The sequence below is a fragment of the Monoraphidium neglectum genome (assembly GCF_000611645.1).
Source record: "Monoraphidium neglectum strain SAG 48.87 unplaced genomic scaffold scaffold00260, whole genome shotgun sequence".
Taxonomy (NCBI): domain Eukaryota; kingdom Viridiplantae; phylum Chlorophyta; class Chlorophyceae; order Sphaeropleales; family Selenastraceae; genus Monoraphidium; species Monoraphidium neglectum.
In genome coordinates, this window is record NW_014013368.1 from 12406 (window position 1) to 25208 (window position 12803).

A 12803-nucleotide genomic window follows, 5' to 3' on the forward strand; every position below is an offset into this window, starting at 1 on the left:
GCCGCCGCTGCTGCCGCCGCCGCTGCCCGGCGCTTCATCAGCGGCGGCAGCGCGTCGGCGGCAAGCTCAGGCCCTTGAACGCCCTCAGCCACTGCGCTGGCTGGCGCTGGGCCGTGCGAGGCGGGAGAGGGCGTCAACCCCCACGCCTGAGTCGGCAGAGGCACCTTGGCCATGGCGTCGGTCGCCGCGCCGGCCGCGGCGCCGGCAGGCTGGTTTGGGTCTGGGCCGGAGTTGGCCTCAGCGTCGGCCCGAGGCCAGTGCAACGTGCCGGCACCACTGCGGCTGGCTGCCAGGTCAGCGCCCGTGGCCTTCGGCGGCTCAGCTGGCACGTCCGCCATTGCCTCGGCCGTTGATGCAGCAGCCGCCGCGCCAGCGTTGTAAGGTGCCGGGGTCGCGGCGGGCTGTGAACCGGCCTGGGTGGGCTGCGGCGCCACGGCGGGCGCCTGCGGATGCTGCCTCTCAGAAGCAGGCGCACGCATCGCCTGCAGTTGGCCGCCCGGCTCTCCCGTTGCAACCGAGGGGGAAGCCTCAAAGGAGCCCGCCTGCTGCGCCTCACCCAGCCGCCCCTGGGGCGTCGGCGGCGCCGAGGCGTCCGCGTCCGCGTCTGACGCGGCGCCGGGCACCCGGGCTCCCTTCGCGGCGGTCTGATCGCGGCCGCGGGCGGCGGGGGCGTCGTACCGCGCGTCGACCCGGTCCTCACGCGCGGACGCTTTGGGTGGGACGGCCAAGATCGCAGCCAGCGAGGCCTCGACTGCACCTGGCAGGCCGGGAGTGGGGATGGCGGTTGGGCATGAGGCGGCGGCTGCTGTTGAGGTGGTTGGGTGTCGGAGCGGCGCTGGGGACACTTCCATCACCCGTACTATGTACCAACTCAACAACAGCTGATGATCCTGCACTCGATGGCTGTCGGTCTGCAGCGGGGGCAGGCACAGCGCAGCTTGGCGGTTCAGGCGGCGCACGGCGCAGGATCGCTTGTGTGCCATGCGAGGCTCGACTAGCAGCGTAAGAAAGAAGTCGTTATTCTGGTGGGATCCTCACCAGGCGGTGCAGCAACGCAGGGTAGGCACCACCACCACCGCGCCCAGCTCATCATGTTGTTGGTGCCCGCGGGTTTCCCCTGGATGTGATGCGATCGGCATTGACAGATTGGTCTTTTATCTCGTCACGATACGTACGCGAAATCGATCGTGCACTGTGTGCCCCAGCGGTGACACCTTTCAAACTGCTGGTGGCGATCGGAGCTCCTCCGGTTCATTCGTACCAGAACGGCATGTTGGATAGGCAGTGCTCTGATTGTGAGTGCACAGCTGGCCAACCGCAGCTGTGGGACACAACCAGCGACGCCAGCGGCGCAGGCGCTGGTCAAGGTCGGCGGGCTGAGCTCCGCTACTGAGCACCCTGGTGGGCGACTGTCAACGGCTCACCCAACACATGACATGTGTCGGGCCGCACGAGCCCCCCTGGCCGTTGCGATCGCTGCAAATCCTGTACAGCACTTCAGGCAAACACTCTTGCAAATGGCGCTGACAGGGGACTCACGGTGTAACTCGTGGCAGCATGATCCCCTGGCAGCATACCATGTCATGTTTGACCACACACATGTCTCGTACGACTTGTGAGACTTGTAATTTTGCTCCAGGCAAAGATGTCTCTTCCCTTTGTCAAGCTCCGCTACTCCCCCCTGCCTCGCGTCTGGCTAACACGGGTATCAGTGCAGCAATTTGCAGTCAATGCTCGGAATTCAGCGCCTGCACGTGTGTACAGCGGTGTCGTGCTCTTTGCGCATGGTTTGAGGCGCCAGGAAAATCCAAACTTAGAAATCTTACTGCATTACCCACAGCAACAGCTGCCCCGCGTGCTCTTCTGCGTGCGACAGACCTGCACGCGTGTGGAAAAGGCGTCCTTCACCAAAAGCGGTGATGCGCATCATGCAAGGCCAGTCGGCCAGAGGGGGGGCACACACTGACGCTGCCCTGTGTTGCGGCAAAAGTTCGCGCTGCATTCGCACCCACAGGGCATGGTGAAGTTGAAGAGTTAGACCGCGGCAGGCCGCTGTGCTCCACCGCGCATGGTGAGCAGGGCCAACGCCTGGGATCTCACGCGCCCTCGCCCGCTCTATTCCAGGAGGATTGCGCGCACTGATGCAAATCAATAAGCTTGCCAAAGCAGCAGAAGCCCACACAACGCCACGTCAAAATAGGGGTGAGCAGCGGCGACCCCACAGCGGGGCCAACCGGCCATGGCTGTTGTGATTCCCCACACAATTGTGGCAGCGCAGCTGAGCTTGCGAATCGGGTGCGGCTCAGTGCAAGTCAGGGGCAGGAGGTGCACATGCATTCTGCGTGTGAACTCACAAGGAAAGCGGCGGTGCAGGCGCCAAACGAATGCGGGCTCCTGAGCAACCCATCACACTCTGTTCTGGCTGATGGACTTCAGAAAGTAAACTTGTGTCAGAAGAGCGTTCCCTACAGCCAACAGCAAGAATACCCACTGAAAACTTCAAATTCAAGGTGCCAGTCGGTGCTGCACAAGCGGTGCTGAGCACTTCGCAAGGGGCAGTAGTGAGGGTCACAAGGTGCCGAACACTGCATCCAGTAGCAGACCACTCGAAGTGTCGTGCAAAACGGTCCACCAAAGCCCAATGGCAGAGGCTGATGAGATAGGCAGTTCTATGCTGCTTGTATTCAGGTTGCAATGCCCTGGTGGGGTTACGCACCCCACCAACAACACAGAGGTTTGCAGAAGCACCACTGTTCAGGTTAAAGTTGTCTCGCAAACATCGCGTCGATGACGAACATTGTGGAAGGCAGCCTGGCTGGGGCGCCCAACTCAGCTTCTGCCACACAAGTCACCCCTCCTCAGACTTTTTGAGTTGCAGGGGTGCCGTTGTCCATGCACCCTGTTGCCAAGTTGTCGCCGCTGCCATGTCCATCGCTGTTGCCATCTTGCATACTGAGGATGTGGCTTGCCTCGAAAACACCGAACATCTTGTTGGTGTCAGGATCGTACCTCTGAGTCCGCCGCATTTGAATCCGCAGCGCTTCCAGCATCACCGCTGCAAAACCAACAGCGCCCGCAGCGGCCGCCGCGGGCGCCACCCAGTAAACGAGCGCATGCCCTTTGAAGCTGTTGGCCAGGATGATCCCCAAGACACAGTTCGCCACGCCAGCCGCGACCGTCACCACACCCCACGCGCCCCGCAGCGCTGACAGCAGCCCGCGGCCGTGCCGCGGCGTCCCGGCGGGCAGGAGCAGCGAGAGGGCAAAATACAGGACCGCGGCCCCGAGGGCCGCGAGTCCGAGGTACTGGTGGGGTCCGTGCAGCCGCACAGACCTGAGGGTGCTGAAGCCGAAGCCAATGATGTTCGAGGCCAGCCCTCCCAGGCCGCAGAGGACAGCGAGCAGCACAACAGTCACATGGACCCACCGCCAGCTGGGTGAAACCTCGCCCTGTGCGTGCGTGTTTGCGAGCGACCGTGCTTGTGCCAAAGGGTCTGGGGGGCAGGGTTGCAGAGCAAGTTAATGCGCAGGGCAGACCACCGCCGAGCCTGCGTGCTGCTGGGGTTGCCGTTTCCAGGCGAGCTTTGACTGGCCTCTGCCTGCGGCTGCAGCGCGGGCACCACCCCTGCGCCGGCTGTGGCGGGGTCCCCCAGGCTCACCGTGCGAGTGTCTCGCCCAAACACCCATCGGTGCCGGGACACAAGTGCGCCCAGCGGCAGCAGCACCACGAACGCAAGGAGCATCAGCGCGCCGTGTAGCGCCAGCAGCGCCATGCGGTTGCGGGGTCCCTTGACGACCGGCCTCAACAGCAGCTTGTCCCCGGCCTTGGCGTCGAGTGGCGGTGCGTCGCCGTCCACCAGAGACGAGGGCGTCGCCGTGCGGGCAGCTGCCGCGCCGACGACTGCGACTGGGGTGGTGCTGGCGGCGACGGCTGCGATTTTCGGGACAGGCGCCTTGGTGGCGGGGGCCTCAGGCAGGTTCTTGGGTGCATTGCTCAGGGTCTTTGGCAGGGCGATGGGCGTGGTGACAGGCTTGCCTGCGACCAGGGGGGTAGTGAGTGAGCGGGCTTGATTTTGCTTGATCCTCAGCCACAGCTGCACCCTAAATGCGGCAAGGCAGCCAAGCTCGAGACAGCCAGACCGCTACGCCATCTGACAAAACTGCGCGCCAGGTGTAGGATTTTCATGCTGTCTGCCAAGAAAGCGTCCACTCACACTGCGCTGCTTTGCTGATGTCGGCACACGGGCCATCGGTGTAGCCAACGTCCACCTCGGCAGTGGCCTGGTGATAGTAATCCTTCGCGCCAGCTGCTGATGTCACCTTGAACAAAATGGTGGTGCCTGTGCAGGCGTGGTGGCAGCCGCTTGTGTTTGGGCGAACTTCTGGGCCGAAGGGGTGTGTGCACGTGGCAGACGCAGGCGCAGGCCGGCGGCTGCCCTGAACCCCTAGCACGCTTCAGTAGTGCCCCAGGCACCCGGCTAACCTCACCTGCCGCATCGCAAGGCGCGGTAAAACTGCTCTCAAAGCCATCAAGCCGCATGTTGGCCGAATACTTGCGGTTGAGGCTGCGGGTTTGCGTGGATAAGACATTTCTGGAGGGACACAGGGGGCTGATAACGGGAACCTGCAGGCAGGCGGGCCAGCGACATCCATAAACATACGCAAGCCGTGCCGCCCCCAGCTGCAAGAGGGATTGTAAAAAATCCCTTGAAGATGGCATCCAGTCGCACGTCAGCTCCCTCCTCACCAGCGCTTGTCCCCAGTGCCCAGTACACCGTTTGACGCCGTGAGCAGTGCTTGGCGCTCCTCAACAAACTGCACGTCAATCTTGTAGGTGCCGCCTGGGCAGAAAGACTTTTTTGGAAGTCCCTTGGAATCCTTGACAGCGAACGTGGTCGTGCTGTGGAGGCGCGGCAGCCGCGGTGGCCGTACTGGGTTGATGTTGGCGCCAGGCGGTTGCATGCGCTGCGGGTATGCTGCCTGGCGTCACCCCACGGAAAGCTGATTGATCACGCGAGGCCTTGCCGCTACCACCATTGCAACTCGAATGGCTTGTACTTCGTAACGCGACCCACCTGTCGGGCTTGGGGGCTCCGTGGCCCGCAAACTTGACGCCCGGGTGATCCAGACACCCCTCCGCGCGCTTGTTTGCAAACAGGCCAGGGTAAGCTTCAGAACTTAGAGCATATGACATCAGCAATACCAGCAGGAGCTGGGGCCCTGCCATCCTGGCTGCGGCAAGACTAGCAGTGCAAACTATTGTCAGCGCGTGAGGTGATGAGATGCGTTTGTTGAGCAAGGACGGCGCGAACTGTCGGCACAAAGGGGGTTCTAATTCCCATGTGGCCGTACCAGCAAGGGACTCCCGACGCAGCGATGCACTAGGTTGACTCACTTGTGGGAGATTATCGGGCAGCTGCCGGAGTGTACACAACAAAATATAACTCATGCAATCGTGTTCACGTTGAAAAGAAGCCCCACTCTTCAGGTGCCAGACTCTCAAGATCACGGGTGTGTGTCTCCAGACAAACATATACGGAAGCCTGGTTGCTGCGGGTCGCTGCATGCTTGGAGCAACACACAGGCGCTTGAGCTACGCTGCTCGAAGGCAGCCCAGTCGTGCAGGCCTGCACTTGGCCGACCGTTGCGGGCGCACCAGCAGGAGGCGTACCGCGATGTCGAGCGCTTCCGGCAGCACCGATCCGTGCAATGGGCCTGCTGCAGACAATGAACATGCTCAGCAGCAGGCCGCGCCACAGCCCTCGCAGCGACCGCAGCAGCAGGGCCCGCATCCTGGCGAGCTCGCGGCCGCGGCCGCAGACGCCGCCCAGGAGGAGCCCGGCGGCGCCCCTGAGACGGCGGCGGCAGGCGCGGTGGACGGCGGAAGCGACTACGCCGCTCCAGATGTTGAGGGCGTCTCCGCGCCAGACATCGAGGCCCTGGTCGCTGACCTGGCGCGCCGCCTGGAGTTGGGGGAGCCGGTCGACCCAGGGGTGTTGCAGGTGGGCCCCATACTGCCCCATGTAACATGGGGCTAGCTGCGCATGCGGGCCGCATGTGCAATGCATGGAAGCCGGCCTGACTCTGAATATTGTTGGGTAACAAGCATTGGTGGCGCGGGTGGGGGCGGGTGGGGGCGCTGGACATCTGTGATGCTTGAAGACACGGGTGTTTGGCGGTGTCAATGAAACCCGCGCAATCCTGGGCGCCGGGCCTGGAGGGGGCGCATCAGCCGTCCAGCGGCCACCCGGGGTAGCAGACGGGGGCCGGCCGGCGCAGCGTAGCCCCCGCGGGGCACGGTCGGCCGCGCCGCGACGCGCTGGCTGCCCGACACAATGCCCTCTCTTCCACCTTGCCACCGGCCGCGCCCGCTCACCCCAGTTGCTGCAGGATGCAGGTGTGATTCGCATCAGGCGGCGAGAGGCCACGTCGGCGCGGCGACCGCCAGTGCTTGAGCCGCTGACCCTGGAGGGCGTTGCGGCCCACATCAAGGCCGGCAGGGCGAAGCGCATCATAATCATGGTGTTGGGGGAGGGGCTGCGTGTGCTCCTGCTGATGCTGCTGCTGCTGCTGCCGCTGCTGCTGCTGCTGCTGCCGCTGCTGCTGCCGCTGCTGCTGCTGGCCGGCCGCACGTTTGCCCACTGTTCCAGCAGCACCCTGCCAGCTAACCTGCACCCCTAGCCAACCACCCCCCTCGATGGCTTCGCGTCCCCCGCCTCTGCACGTTGGGGCCACAGTGCGGCGCAGGCGTGAGCGTGTCAGCCGGCATCCCGGACTTCCGCACCCCGGGCACGGGCCTGTACTCGCAGCTGGACCGCCTCAACCTGCCGACACCAGAGGCCGTGTTTGAGGTGCGGGCACACGCCCGCAGCCTCGACGCCCGACCCCTCCCCCCGGCCCTGCAATCATGGGCACACGAACAGCTTGGCACACCCGCGGTGCACCCCCACACAATGCCAGCACTGGCGCCAGATTGGCGGGTCTCGAAGGTTCGGCGTGCAGGAAGAGCTCCCACCACAGCATGCGTGAGGGGCGTGTGACAGTGCGCGTGCGTGCACCTGCCCGCACTCACCCCTGCTTACCCTGCTCCTGCCCCAGATGAACTACTTCCGTCGCAACCCCAAGCCTTTCCACATTTTGGCAAAGGTCGGCGCCGTGACAAAAGCAAACAAAGGGCCGGCGTTGGCTCACCGGCGACCGATGCTCTGAGACTGTCTTTGTGCAGAGCAGGCTTCTGCGCTGCGAAATCACCCCTTCCCAGATTCGGGTGACCACGCTGTGCTGCCCCGCGTGACCAGGCGGCCGCTGACCCGGTGACCTGCTCTTTATGTGATGTTGCCCTCTGGCCGCGCAGGAGCTGTTCCCGGGGAACTTCGCGCCGACGCCTGCCCACGTGTTCATGAAGCTTCTGCTGGACAAGGGCCTGCTGCTGCGCGTGTGTGAGTTGCCACGGCGACAAGGGGACACTGGCGGTCAAATCGTACAGAGAGTGTGTGCGTGCATACGTGCGGATGCGGGAGTGCTTGCACGCATGCGCATGCAAAGTAAGAGGGAGGCAGAGCCAGGGGCAGGCGGAAGCAACCTTCACGGTAGGTTCCCATGTGCAAGCCAGCTGGGGTGCGGCCTCTGCTTAATGTTACATTTGCCACCGCGCCATTTGACAGGCGGGAGCCTTGCCCGCGCCGCGCGCACCCACAACGCTGAGGCCTGGGGAGGCAGCCACGTGTACTTTGCCAGCCCCCCCTCTTCCCTCTTCCCCGCTCTCCTCTCTGCTTTTGGCTGCGCCCCTCCTTCTCCCTGCATCGCTCCCGCCCTCGGCAAACTGTTGATTTCAGGACGCAAGCCAAAAAAACCCTTCGGCCACCTCAACTCCTCCCTCCCTGCCTTAACCCGTCCACGTGGTCACCCGGCCCTCATTCCCTGCACACTTTCTCTCCTTCCCAGTAACCTGCAGCCCCCTTCTCAACCCCCGTGCCGCCCTGCAGACACCCAGAACATCGACAGCCTCGAGCACCAAGCTGGGCTGCCCTGCGACAGGGTGGTTGCGGCGCATGGGAACTTTGACACGGTGCGCTGTGCCTCGGCCCCCAAGGATCTTACTATAGTAAATCATTGTGACGCATTTACGGGGGCCGCAGCAGCCTCTGAGGTGCATGGTTCTGACGGTCGGCCGCTGCGCGTCGGGCGGTCCCATCTTGCTCCATTGGCGGCCTCGCCTGGGCCGCCCTCTTGTGCCGCCGCCGTCCGCGGGGCTCGTTTGACTGTGTGTGACGGCGGCGCTGCACCTCGACCGCGCTGGCGCAGGCGCACTGCATCAAGTGCGGCAGGCAGCACTCGGTGGACTACGTGAAAGAGGTGGGCCGCTCTTACAGCAGCCGAGGCATCCCTGGTGCTGGTCGCGGATGTGGTGATGATTGTCGTGGTGGTGGTGGAGTGTGTATGTCATTTTGTCATGTGGATGTGAGTGTTTCTGGTGTGTGTGTGTGTGTGTGTGTGTGTGTGTGTGTGTGAGATGCCAAAGGTTTGATGAGGGCCAGAAACAGCAGGGGTGCAGGAAAGTGGACCGGCTCCGCCCCACCGCCACGGCAGTGGGAAGGTTTAGCACGGGCCCACACGCGGTGCGGTCGTAACTTGCTGCCTCTGCAACAGCAGCAGCGCCGCCGCCGATGCGCCCGCTGCGCTCCGCCTGCACTGCCGCAGGCGGTGTTTGCAGACAAGATCTGCCACTGCTCCTCCTGCGGGTGCGTGCCGCCGCCGGGGTGGTCTCCTGAAACGCATGCGCGCCCGCGGCCGCCTTGCCCTTGGGTGCAATGAGATCCTCCTGCACACGGGCCCTGGTCGCAACGAGCCATACCTCCTCCACCCCATGACTCCTCCACCCCAAACACATGCCCCCGAATACTCACTCGTTGACTCTTACGTGCATGCTTCGCCCGTCTGTACGACTTCCAGGGGCCTGGTCAAGCCGGACATAGTGTTCTTCGGGGAGAGCCTGCCTGACAGGTTTTATGACAGTGAGCGCCCGGCCCCGCGCAGCCCTGCATTCGCACGCGCATGTCCAAAGCTCCCGTATCGCACTGCGCTGCGCCGCCCCACCCACAGCGCGCCCCTGACGTTCCGCTCGCCTCTGTCACATTTTCGCGCTTGTCGCGTGCCCACTTAAATGTTCCTCGCTGCATGGGCCCTCGTCGCTCGCGCCGCCTCTGGCCCCGACCTTTACCCTCAACCGACCCCAACCACCCCCGACGCCTCCCAAATGCCCCCAACCATCAATCGCCACCCCCAAGTGGCTGAGGTGGACTTCCCCAGGGCAGACCTGCTGATAGTTCTGGGCACCAGCCTGGTGGTGCACCCCTTCGCGTCGCTCATAGGTGGGTTTGGCCCGCACGGGGCCCGCCTCCCCACCATCCGCGCCTTGATCCTGCCGCTGGCAGCCTCGCCGGCGCTGTGCAGCCTCGCTAGGCGCGCACGCCCCCTGCGTGCGCGGCTCTGGCTGCGGCTCTTGCTGCTCCTAAAGGTCACACGTCTGCGGCGGTTGACTCTGGCGACCCGCGCCCATGCAGGCTGCGTGGGCGGTTCCGTGCCGCGGCTGCTCATCAACCGGGAGCGCGTCGGGGAAGACGAGCCGTACCAGATCCTGCAAGGGTGCGGATCCAACGCTCCCACCCGCGATGCGCTCGTCAATCTGCATGGCTCGCTCCCGGGCAGCCCCTTGCCTGTCTGGCCGCCTTGACGCCTTTTTGGTGCCATGGCGAGGCGCACGTCCTGGCGTCCGCCCAGCTTCCTCCTGCCTGGCGCTTGGTTGTTTTTCGCCACCCTTGACAAGCCCGCGCGGGCCCGCACCTGGGTCGTTGCACCTTCCAGGGTCAAAAGCGGTGGCGGGTTTGACTTTGACGCCGGGTACCGCGACGTTCTGCACCTGGGGGACTGCGACGACGGCTGCAGGCGGCTGGCGGCTCTGCTGGGGTGAGCGAGCGCCGCCGCGTGCGCGCGCGCGCGCTCTAGCGTGTTTGTTCCTGTCGCGAGGCGCGCATCCCCACGCCCGCGTCTCGGGATGCGCGCGCCGCGGGATGGCGACGCGTGATGCTTCGTTCGAAGCGCACGCACGTTGCAGCTGATCCTGCGCTCGCCTGTCGGTGCGTGCGGGTTTTGGAAGCTGGGGCGAGCGTCGTGAAGCGCGTGGGCGGCGTCTCGCGCGGCATGCAGGTGGGGCGACGAGCTGGAGGCAATGGTGCAGGCCGCAGGCTGCGGCGCCCCCGGCGGGTCCGGCGGCGCGGCGAGGGTCGCGGCGGGCATTGCAAAAGGGGTGGAGCGGAGCGAAGCGGCGGGGGAGGCCGGCTCGGCGGTGGCGGGCGAGGGCGACGACCGAGGGGGGGTTGACGGGCAGGCGCCCCCACCCGACGCAACGGCCGAGATCGACGCTGCAGAGGACGATGGTGCCAAGCTGTAACGCACACTCCTTTTTGATGGCGGCGGGCACCCTCGTGCGGTAATGCCTCTTCACATGAGCCCCATCACCTCTTGAGCTGGAAGCGTTGACTGGTACTGAGCTGCCACTGCACCTGCCAGGCCTGATTGCACGCACCTACCTGGTTCAAGCCCCAAGGAAGCCCAATCCATCTGAGACTTACGGCATATGGCATCAGCAATGTTGGTTCATTACATACAAACAACCTCGCATGATATCGTTGAGGCTCCACCACATCACTGACGCCCGCCTGCTTTACGGCAAAGCCCGAAGGCTGACCTTGCACCGAACACCCCAATTCATCACACCCTTACATCGTTTCATCTGTAGAAGAGCCAGCATACCTAGCAGGTCAACTCAGCAAACCAGCAGTGGCCCTTGTCTTGGTGCTCCGCGGGCTTTTGCGGAATCGTGGGCGGGTGTATTGTATAGTTTTCAATTAATTGTGGGGAAGTTGGTGGTGCGGAGTCCCCACGCACCGTGCTGCACAAAGTGCGCGTTGCGGCGCAAGCAACCGAGCTCGCTGCGCCGCGGTGTACGGTCAGCCCACAGCCCCGGGGCGCCCCCACGGGCCGACAGCAGATGTCGGCCCATCAGGCGTCGGCGGGCGTGGCGCGGCGGTCTCAGGACGGCGTCAGCACGGCGCCGAGCCAGCGCGCGCGGCGCGAGTGGCGCGAGTTTGACACATGGTTTCGGGGCGTGTATGACAGATCTGGGCACCGGCCGAAAAAGGCGCTGATCGTCGGGTGAGCAGGGGCCGATGCGGCAGGGATTGGTGGTACCAAGTTGAGTATCTGCACATGGCACCCCCGTCTGGCGCCTAGGGTCCTGGCCAGCGCGCATCACCAGATGCCGGCACGCAGGGATGAGCGGGGCGGTGCTTCGCGCGGCCCACCGCTTGCGCCGCGCTCCGCCCACCGGCGCGCGCGGCGCCGGCATCGCGCGCCTGCCGCCCCAGGTGGTACGAGCAGCACGCGCCGCTGGTGTGGGCCTCGGCCGACCGGCCGTCGCTGCAGGAGGCGCGCGACCGCGCCAAAGGCCTGGGCCGCACGCTGCTGGCGGGGCGCGAGGCCGGCGGGCAACGCAGCCACCGCTACCCGCTCAGGAGCCACCGCGGCAGCGTGAGTACCGGCGTGTTGCACTTGTGCCGAAGAGTTGCCTGCGCAGTAGCATGCGAGCTGAGGGAGCAAGCCCAGCAGCATGCAGCAGCAGCGCCTCGCATGCATTCCGCCTTGCGGCATGGGACGACAGGGTTCGGCCTTGCCCGCGCACCTCCCTGTTTACGCAGGCTGGCAGCAGCAGGCGCTCCTCTGCGTTTGCAGACAGCAGCGGGCGGACCAGCAGCGACGGCGACGGCGTCGGCAGCGACAGCGGGCCTCGGCAGGAGTCGCAAGTGCGACGGTTGCGGCCGCGCGCGTCCACGCCGCCACCCTATCAGCCGCAGGCTCCTGCAGACGTCGGGGGTGCGGGTCCCCAGCAGCAGCAGCAGCAGCAGCAGCAGCAGCAGCAGCCACGCAGGGTGCCGTCGCTGCCCTCGCCAGCCCAGTTGCATGCAAGCGGGGGAGCAGGTCACGGGCCCATGACTGGCGGCACCCCTGAGCAGCAGCAGCAGCAGCAGCAGCAGCAGCAGCAGCAGCAGCAGGAGCAGCAGCAGCTGCACGGCCAGCCGCACCACCACCAGCTTCACACCCCTCAACAGCAGCAGCATGCGGCAGCGGCAGCCGCGATGGCCGCGGCAGCAGCTGCAACTGCCGTCGCGTCTGCAGGAGGGCCGTCGGGCAGCGGCACGCCGCTCAGCACGGCCGCGCACCAGCCCGGCGGCGTCTGCAGCGGCGAGGAGTGGTGCGATTGGGAGGAGGAGCCGATCGGGATGGATATTTTCATGGTCGGAAGCCACATGCACACGGATTGACGGAAGCACCCCCACCCGTTTTCGCTGACCTCACTGACTGTCCGCATATCGGGGTTGCTGCCAGCACCCCTTCACCCGGCGATGCGGGTGTCTCTGCCGCTCTTGACATCAGCGTGGTGCAGGGTCCTCCCTTTTGGTTTGACTGGATCGCCTTTTTTATCTGAGGGGTGCGCGGCTTGACGGCAGCAGGGGCGCCCAACGGTCCACCCTCTGACCTCCTTCACCTTTGCTCCATGTGCTCTAGTGACTTGCATCTCAGACGCTTGGGCTGATCTCCACGGTTGGTGGTGATACTGTGTGTGTGGGCACGCCCACAGGTGCATCTGGGTTTGATGCGTCCAGACCAGGCACACAGCCGTGGACCTAGGCTTCTGGAGTGTAATTTGATCATGGCGCGTGGGAACATTCACAGCACAAAGCCCCC

The 12803-nt window shown here is 64.9% G+C and overlaps 3 protein-coding genes across 3 annotated transcripts in view; 1 reads left to right on the forward strand and 2 right to left on the reverse strand.

Moving 5' to 3' along the window:
- The window catches only part of MNEG_2328 (hypothetical protein), a gene marked incomplete at both ends in the record, with an annotated part of 1092 nt that extends 754 nt beyond the window's left edge, over positions 1-338 (reverse strand). Inside the window, one exon of the mRNA XM_014049193.1 lies at positions 165-338. Coding sequence (XP_013904647.1) covers positions 165-338 — 174 coding nt within the window. The remainder of the gene's footprint in view (positions 1-164) is intronic.
- A 2711-nt stretch (positions 339-3049) lies between these two features.
- Positions 3050-5226, reverse strand: MNEG_2329 (hypothetical protein; the record flags this gene model as incomplete). The annotated part of the gene is made up of 6 exons (XM_014049194.1): positions 3050-3055; positions 3659-4035; positions 4214-4339; positions 4488-4564; positions 4747-4899; positions 5075-5226. The coding sequence occupies 6 exons, from the start codon at positions 5224-5226 to the stop codon at positions 3050-3052; spliced, it is 891 nt and encodes a 296-aa protein (XP_013904648.1).
- A 448-nt stretch (positions 5227-5674) lies between these two features.
- Positions 5675-10449, forward strand: MNEG_2330 (NAD-dependent deacetylase sirtuin 2; the record flags this gene model as incomplete). Its single annotated transcript, XM_014049195.1, has 13 exons — positions 5675-6001; positions 6381-6642; positions 6747-6850; positions 7098-7145; positions 7354-7438; positions 7985-8067; positions 8304-8354; positions 8700-8740; positions 8952-9013; positions 9287-9370; positions 9563-9644; positions 9864-9965; positions 10206-10449. The coding sequence occupies 13 exons, from the start codon at positions 5675-5677 to the stop codon at positions 10447-10449; spliced, it is 1575 nt and encodes a 524-aa protein (XP_013904649.1).
- Positions 10450-12803: the final 2354 nt, after the last annotated feature.